The sequence below is a fragment of the Grammomys surdaster genome, unplaced genomic scaffold, assembly GCF_004785775.1.
Source record: "Grammomys surdaster isolate TR1022 unplaced genomic scaffold, NIH_TR_1.0 124726, whole genome shotgun sequence".
Classification (NCBI taxonomy): domain Eukaryota; kingdom Metazoa; phylum Chordata; class Mammalia; order Rodentia; family Muridae; genus Grammomys; species Grammomys surdaster.
The window spans coordinates 365,988-374,725 of record NW_021619686.1 but is presented as its reverse complement, the minus strand read 5'-3'; the positions used below and the strand labels follow the sequence as shown (position 1 = coordinate 374,725).

At 44.5% G+C, this 8,738-nt stretch overlaps 1 protein-coding gene across 1 annotated transcript; it reads right to left on the bottom strand.

The window, feature by feature from the left end:
• Positions 1-1,081: 1,081 nt before the first annotated feature.
• Positions 1,082-7,137, bottom strand: Znf786 (zinc finger protein 786). Its single transcript, XM_028784706.1, has 3 exons — positions 7,106-7,137; positions 6,417-6,572; positions 1,082-3,321 (listed from the first exon to the last, which is right to left on the bottom strand). The coding sequence occupies exon 3, from the start codon at positions 2,807-2,809 to the stop codon at positions 1,298-1,300; it is 1,512 nt and encodes a 503-aa protein (XP_028640539.1). The 5' UTR covers positions 2,810-3,321; positions 6,417-6,572; positions 7,106-7,137; the 3' UTR covers positions 1,082-1,297.
• Positions 7,138-8,738: the final 1,601 nt, after the last annotated feature.

The following is an 8,738-nucleotide window of genomic DNA, read 5'->3' as shown; positions in this document are numbered from 1 at the left end:
ATTCCAGGCCAACCAGGACTATGTAGTGAGACTCTACAGGGTAGGTGAGAGGGAGGAACCTCAACACAGTCACCAACTCAGTCTGAGGCTGTGGAGACACTTTATGTAACATTAAAGTTTAAAATATAAAGTTTTAAAAAATCCTTTCTGGGGCTGGAGAGATGGCTCAGTAGTTAAGAATACTGCCTGTTCTAGATGACCTGAGTTCAAATCACAGCAACCACATGGTGGGTCACAACCATCTGTAATGGAATCTGATGTCCTCTTCTGGTGTGTCTGAAGACAGTTACAATGTACTCATATACATAAAATTAAAATAAATAGATTAAAAAAAATCCTTTCTGATCTCTATAGTTCTATAGGATGTGAGAATTTAAGTAATTTGCATACTGTGATACCTCTGTTTTACACTCTGCCTATTCTTTAGTCAGTTGCTTAAACATTCACTCATGCTTAAGAGTCTTACTTCTGCTTCCAGTAGCACCTCTGCGCCAGAACTCCCAAGTCTCCATCCACTGACTCAGCCCCTTATCTGGATCCAGACCTCTCAACTTTGATTTTTTTGTTTCCTCAACTCAAATTATCAGCACTTTCTTAATACTGCACATTAATCATCAGGAGAAATTTCAACAGTCACGTGAAATTCAGAGAATTCATCTTACCGGTTTCAAAATAAATGAATCAAAAGCAAACCCCAAAGCATATAAGAACAGAAATAAAATTCACTGTATTTAACCGAAGCATACTCTGGAAAGAACAAAAGGGTAGAGCAGATATTAAATAGACCCCTCCCCCTTTGTAGCTCTGACAGTGGTACTGGAGGAATTTCTTTCTGGTTTAAGATGGGACTTTTGAACTAACTGCTTTTGGGTAAAATGCACCTAAAGTGGTAGGAAGAACAAATACCTCTTTTTACCAAGGGAGAGGATATAATTGGTGGTATTCCAGCCGGGTGGTGGTGGCGCACGCCTTTAATCCCAACACTTGGGAGGCAGAGGCAGGCGGATTTCTGAGTTCGAGGCTAGCCTGGTCTACAGAGTGAGTTCCAGGACAGCCAGGGCTACACAGAGAAACCCTGTCTCGAAAAACAAACAAACAAACAAAAAACAAAACAAACAAACAAAAAAATTGGTGGTATTCCAAAAGAGAAAATTCTTCATAGTTTCCCATTTTGAGTCGATATTTTGGATGAATAGAGCCCCTGTTCCTAAAACCTGCTTCACAGTAGCCTTAGCCACCGTTCTTCAGGCTGCCCTGGTAATTAAGCTTGGCTCACAGAGCTGATGTCCTGCTTAACTCAACTCCAGTCAGCCTCTATCATTGCAAACAGTTGGCTAAGCCTTTTCTTAATGTCAGGCTCACGTGGAACCTGACAGGATTTTGTGTGTACTCGGGTGTGCTCGGCCAGTTTGGACTTATAAATGAAACCCTTCCCACAGTCACCACAGGCAAAGGGCCTCTCAGGCCTGTGGATGCGCTGGTGCCTGAGCATGTGACCCCTCTCCCGGAAGTTTTTATCACATTCGGGGCAGTGGAAAGGTCTCTCGCCCGTGTGCAGGCCCTGGTGGCTGAGCAGCTGAGCCTTCAATCGGAAGCTCTTGTCACACTTGGGACACTGAAAAGGCTTCTCTCCTGTATGTGTCCTCATGTGCTCCACGAGTTTAGACTGCTTGGCAAAGCCCTTCCCGCACTGGCAGGAGAATGGCATCTGTCCGCTGTGCAGCAGCTGGTGGGCCTTCATGTCAGCCTTCACACGGTAGCTCTTGCCACACTCCGGGCACTGGAAGGGTCTCTCTCCTGAGTGGAGGCGCTGATGGCTAAGCAGCTGCCCTTTTAGGCGAAAGCTCCTGTCACACTCGAGACACTGGAAGGGCCTCTCTCCACTGTGGACACGGAAGTGCTCTGTGAGCTTAGACTGTCTTATAAAGCCCTTGCCACATTCCGCACAAGAGAACGGCCTCTCCTTGCTGTGGGTGCGCTGGTGGGCCTTCAGGACACCCTTCAGGCGGAAGCTCTTGTGGCACTCAGGACACTGGAAGGGCCTCTCTCCACTGTGCACTCTCAGATGCTCACGGAGCTTGCACTGATGGGCGAAGGCTCGGCCACACTCGCTGCAGGAGAATGGCCTTTCTCCACCATGTTGTAGTTGGTGGGCCCTCAACCTGCTATTTAGATGGAAGCGCAACCCACACATTGTACATTGAAAGGGTTTTTCCTCTAGGTGAAGCCTCTGGTGCCTCTGCGGCTGTCCCTTTTGGCTGAAGTTCCTTCCACATTGGGCACACCAGAAAGATTTCTCCCCGCTGAGGATTCGGGTGTGTTCTGCGAGTCTGCAATGTTTGGTGAATCCCTGACCACACGCTCTACAGAAGAATGGTCTTTCTCCGCTCTGCACACGTTGGTGGACATTCTGGAGGCCTCTCAGGCAGAGGCGCTTGCTGCTTTCTGGACACTGAAAGGATTTTTCTCCTGTGTGTGCCCTGCAGAGACCTGCCTGCTTAGACTGTGAGAGGAAGCGATTGCCACACTCTGTGCATGAGCAGGGTCTGTCGTCATCTAGGATGCAGCCACACTGCAGGCTCTTCAGCTTGCTACCCATGTGGCAGCAGTCCTCACAGTCCACACTGGGGCCTGGCTCCTGTCTTGAGGGCACAATGGTGTCTTCTCTCCAGAAGGCTGGCCTGTCTTGAATCTGCTGGCATGGGTGAACATTGCTATCCATCGGGAAGCTCGTGTCACATTTGGGGTGCTGGGAAGAACTGTGCTTGAGGTGGTGGCTGAAAAGGGCATGCTCATGACGGAAGCACATTCTGCATTTAGGGCACTGGGATGGTCTCTTCCTTGGATGGATATCTAGATGTCTCGCCAAGTATTGCTTCAGGCAGCTCTTCCCACATTCAGGACATGAGACGTTCCGCTGCTGTTTAGTATCAGCCTGTCTGCTGAACTTCTTCCAGACCCTACATGACAGGCTCTTAGAGTGGCCCTTTTGTTGCTTCACTAAGTGATTCTTCTCCCAGGAGTTTTCCCCACAGACTGGACAAGAGTGCTGGGTACTCTGCCAAGAGGAAACTTTCTGCAAGCCAGGGAGAGCCGGAGCTCTGTGACTCGAGAGTGCTTTTCTCTGGGTGGCCTCACTGGAGTTATGCACCACTGAAACCAAAGCCCCACCGCAGCCTGTTTGTGCTTCAACGAGACTGATCCCTTGATCACGTCTGAAGGAAACATCTTCTCTTTCTCCTAAAGCAAGTCCAAAGGAACACTGAGGATTTAACTGGAAATGGCATGTGATTGCTCTTGACTTCACAGCTTGCTGGCTTCCTGAAAGTGAAAACAGAAATTCAGTAAAACTTTTATCTATGGTATGACTGCGAATCATCAGCAATAAAGTGACTCATGAACCAGTGAGCCTGTGGTGGTCGGAGCGTCCCGCTCCCAACCACCACAAACCCAGTGAGCCTGTGGTGGTCGGAGCGTCCCGCTCCCAACAACCACAAACCCAGTGAGCCTGTGGTGGTCGGAGCGTCCCGCTCCCAACAACCACAAACCCAGTGAGCCTGTGGTGGTCGGAGCGTCCCGCTCCCAACAACTACAAAACCACAATACATGCTTCTACTTTCTGACCAAAATGAGTTCGGTAACCATTTGCACAAACTAAACTGAGCAGGTCTATGTTATAATGAAAGTGAAAAGATGAAATCGTCAGTCTCAGAGGTAGGGTCTAAGGGCTGGAAACGGACTTCACAGGTATGAGTCCCACCTGCCCACGTGGAAACCTTACCACACTAATTGCTTCTGGTTTAGGGCTCTTTATCCTATAAAAACAGGGAAATGGGGCAGAAGAGACAGACAGGTGTTTTAAGAGTACTGACTGCTCTTGTAGAGGACCCAGGTTCTGTTTTTAGTACCCACATGATGGCTCTAATTCCAGGGGATTCAACTCTGTCTTCTGGTCTCTATGGGCAATGAATGCACACAGAGCATAAATTCACATAGGCATACACACAATACACATAAATACTAAAATAAATTATTAGTGGTTTTGTTGTTGTTTTGTTTTGAGACAGGGTTTCTCTATGTAGCCCAGGTTGGCCTGGAACTTGCTATGTAGTCCAGGCTAGATTCAAATTCGAGAATCAAAAGCATGCACTACCATGCCTGGCCTAGTAAAAGAAATTTAAAAAAAAAATAAAAACAGGAAAACAAAAATGCATAAAGAGGGTTGTGAATAAGTTAATGTGGTACTGGCCATATTGTATCCTCCATAACTACTGAATAGTATTGCAATTGCAGGAATATCAAACGTTCCATTTTATGAAAGCATTCTTCTTGGAGTCACAATGTGATTGGTGGTAGCAAAAATATCCTAATGGAGCCCTAACAAATACCATAATCTAGAAATATAACAAATTTTATGATTTAACCAAGGAAGAATCCTGAATGTGGATAGCATGATTTTATGGGATGGGGTTCCAGACTGAATAAGGGGGTGCAGGGAGCCCTGAGCACCTGGACTCATCTGTGTCTCTTTCTTAACTGTGAGTACAATGTGATTAGCCACCCAACATTCCTGCCACCGTGGTCTTCCCCACGTGATAGACTGTATTCATTGATACAATGAATCAAAATAAACCCTCCATTTCTTCAATTGCTTCTTGTCATGTATTTGGTCACAGTGAGAAAAGTAACACAGGAAACTGGACAGAGGATTGGGATCACTGCCAGAGTACCTGACCACATGGTCCTGAGGCCATTGAGACTGGTTTGTGTAAGAGTCTGGCACTTCAGACAGGTGATGCCACGGAATGACATTACCAGAGCTTAGCAGGCCACTCTGCTGGGAGTCTGGGAGACCAGAATGCCAATAGCGATGCAGTCGACACACAGAGGCTGTTGTAAATGTGATCTAGGGGGGTAGGGCTACGCCTCAAGTTGGCAACAGAGCTTGGCTGTGTTATTCATGTGGTACTGATTTTATAAGCATGAATGATACAGGAGCAGACGGGTAATGGGGGCTTGCACCACAGTTCTAGACAGCTACTGAGGTCAGGCAACGTGTGGAGGGGCCAGGTTTCCTGCAGAGAGTCTCTTGGAGATCATGGTGTGAAGCCGGGAAGGCAAAGCCTAGGTTGCAGTGCAGACCCAAACGGTAGAGATACCAGGACTCAGGAGATTGCAGGAACAACATCCTGGGTTGTGGAGCTGGTCCAAGAGAGAGTTCATATGTACTACAGGGTCAGGACTAGAGAAACTGAGCTGCCCAAGGCCAGTGGAGCCCAGATGATGCTATCTTAGCCCTAGATGATGGCTATGGAGCTGCAGGTTAACTGCTTGCCCTGCTGGATGTGGATCTCGGTTCGGTCTTCTATTTTCTTGCTATAACCTCGTTCCTCATGTTTGGAATAGGGAATGGCTACATTATGCCATGTGTATTGGTAGTCTGTGACTTCTCTTTTGACATAGGGGCTCACAGCTCTAAGACTGCCTTGGTCACCAAGGTAGGGAAAGCCAAAACCAGCTTTGTTCTTTCTCATTCATTACGAAGAACAGCTTCCATCAGTGTCTACTTCAGCACCGTATTCGTTATTCCTTCCTAACGCGATGCTGTAGGTTCTTCTATTTGCTGCGTTTTATACACCAAGAGTTTAAATAATACTCTGCCCAAAGTCACCGCGGTGCTGTGAACGAGAATGGCCCCACAGACTCATGTATTTAAATACTCGGTCCCCAGTTGGTAGAACTGTTTGGCAAGGATGAGGAGGTGTGGCTTTATTGGAGGAAGTCTGTCACTGGGGTGACCTTTGAGATTTCAAAAGTCCACGCCACCCCCAACTGTCCTTCTCTACCTCTGCTTGTGGACTGAGATGTGAGTTCTCTGTTACTACCCTAGCGCCGTGCTTGCCTGCCTGTTATCACATTCCTTGCCATGATAGTCATGGACTCTAACCCTCTGCAACCATAAGCACCTCCCCCCCACCCCCAAAATACCTGTCTCGGTCATGGTGTTTTTATCACAATGGTAGAAAAGAAACTATGACTGTCCCCTAGAAAGGGAGAGATCAGACACAGGTTTCAGAGTTCGCGTGCCTAACCACTATGCCTTACAGCCTTTCCCTAAAATATATGCAACATCAAGCCTCAGGAAGAAACATGAAGAAAAGATCAGAGAAGGAGGGGGGAAGAAATCTGAATGTGATGTGTTTAGGTTAAGACTATGGTTTCTTTTTTCTCTTTTCTTCTTCTCTCTGTCTCTCTGAGTCATATAGTCTCTCTCTCACATAGTTCAGGCTGGATTTGAACTCACTGTGACAATGAGGATAGCTTTGAGCTCCTACCCTCCTCCTGCATCATCTCCTAAGTGCAGACTGTGGGTGTGCCTCACATCATCCACTAGGCAATAGGTCCTTAATACTCACTCTCAAGTAACTGTCCGTCAGTAACTAGATGAACATCCACGTCGTCCACTGGACAGCAAATTCCTTTGTCTAGTTTCCGATTCCCTCCCCAGCTGCTGAAGAGCTCTCTCCCAACTTCAATCCAGGATATTAGTTCTGGTTTGGCCAGTCCTTTATCTGCACAGAAAAAGTCAGACAGGGGAGTTTGGCATGAGTGTTATAAAGCACATGAGTCTTAAATTTCTCAAAATCTACCTCTGAAACAATATATGAGATGTCAACAAATAGACTCTAGGTTTTCATGAAGAGAAATTCAGCCAGCTACCCATCTCTCAGGACTTCCCAGTCTGTCCAGACCTCTTATACCAATTGTGCCATTTTTTGTAATCTCCATATATAAAATTATTTTATATTTAACTCTAAAACAAAAAGACAAATGATTAAATATTATTATTATTAGTGTTTATTTATTTATTTATTTATTTATTTTGGTTTTTCGAGACAGGGTTTCTCTGTATAGCCCTGACTGTCCTGGAACTCACTCTGTAGACCAGGCTGGCCTCGAACTCAGAAATCCGCCTGCCTCTGCCTCCCAAGTGCTGGGATTAAAGGTGTGCGCCACCACAGCCCGGCTTATTATTGCTATTACTATTACTATTATTATTATTATTATCCTCTCACTATGTAGGTCAGGTTGGCCTCAAACTCACAAAGTTCTGCTCTTCCAGAGGACCTGGGTTCAGTCGCGAGCACCCACATGACAGCTCACAACTGTCTATAACTCCAGAGAGAAAAATACTCATGAACAAATAAATTAAAATAAAAGATACTGATATTCATTGAAGTGAGCTGCTACATGGCTGTGTGTGTCATCAACCTTGTCACGTGTCCCCAGATTGTTTTTCAAAGTTGCTTCATATGTTGGCCGTATGGATGTTGTCAAATATTTTCCTATCTCTAACACAGGTTTGGTATCTGATCATCTTCCATCCTATGAAAACAAAACAAACAAGAACAATAACAACAGTAACAAACTGCCTTGCTTGCTTTAGGTCCTTTGCTCTGTACTTCAGATGACCAGCTTATAGACCTTGAGAAGTCATCCTGAGATTTCGAGTGGAACTGTTGAATGTACATATCGTTTGGAAACAAACTGACAGAGGCATAAGGTTCTACACAACTGACAATATTATCAAGAGGATGGATAATCTGGGAGGATCAATAAAAGCCTGAGTAAAGGAGGAAGCAATTAAAAATCAAAATCATGGCAGGTCATTGCCTAACCACGAAGCAAATTAAAATAAAACAGTTTTAAACAACTGAGGAGTATGATGAAAATAATCCATTGATTGATGCACAGCCAGGCTGACAATGAAGACTATATTTCTTTCTCTATCAGTTCGACTGCTTTAACTGGTTCTTGTGTAAAATAAAATTAATGTCATAGGTTACATGTTTTAGGAAAAACTCATAGACAGAGCCTGAAAAACTTAACAATGATGAACACATGTAAGTTTCAGAAACTTTATAATATGAAAGTAGGTATGCTGTTATGAGTAAACAGATACAGAGGGAGTGTGGGAGAAGGAATGACCTTATCTTTAAATACTGAAGGAGTCAAGAGATATAAAGTTAACAGAATATGCATACTTTACTATTATCCCTTAGAAGCTTGTTCTTCTGTTAATGAGAGATGGAAGGGAAATGGACCCAGATGGAGGTGGGGGGGTGAGGGGGAGGGGGCGCGAGGGGGAGGGTTGGGAGGGGCTGGGAGGAACAGAGGGAGGGGAAACCAAAATCAGGATATATGTGAAAAAATAATCTATCTTCAATAAAAGGGAAAAAAATAAAAAGGAAAAATTTAACAATACATTAAATTTATTGTCTTCAAATCCTTTTAAAATTAATCTAGGGGCTGAATAAATGACTCAGAGGTTAAGAGAACTTGCTATTCTTTTAGGGGACCAGGTCCTTTTAGAGTTTCAGGTTCCAGCACTCACATGACAACTCACACCATCTGTAGAATCTAGAGGAATCTAACGCCCTCGTCTTCCCTCCGTGTGTCACATGCATGTGGTACACAGACATACATGCAGGCAAAACACTTATACACATAAAACATTAATAGAAAAATTTAAATTATTCTGGCACAAAATAAAGTTAATAACACATAATCTAGACATTTAAATACATTATTTTAAATTATAAATCTATTTAATAGGTATACATCAAAAACTGGAAAGGTGAAAAATAAAAGAAGGATGGTATAAGACAACATTTCATTTTCATATTAAGTAACCAATGCTACTAAACTTAATAAATAAAGAAATGTGCTACCATTTT

Bases quoted from the DNA above. Each gene is read 5' to 3' on its own strand.
- Znf786 (XM_028784706.1), bottom strand. From the start codon at position 2,809: ATGTGCTTCCGTCATGAGCATGCCCTTTTCAGCCACCACCTCAAGCAC.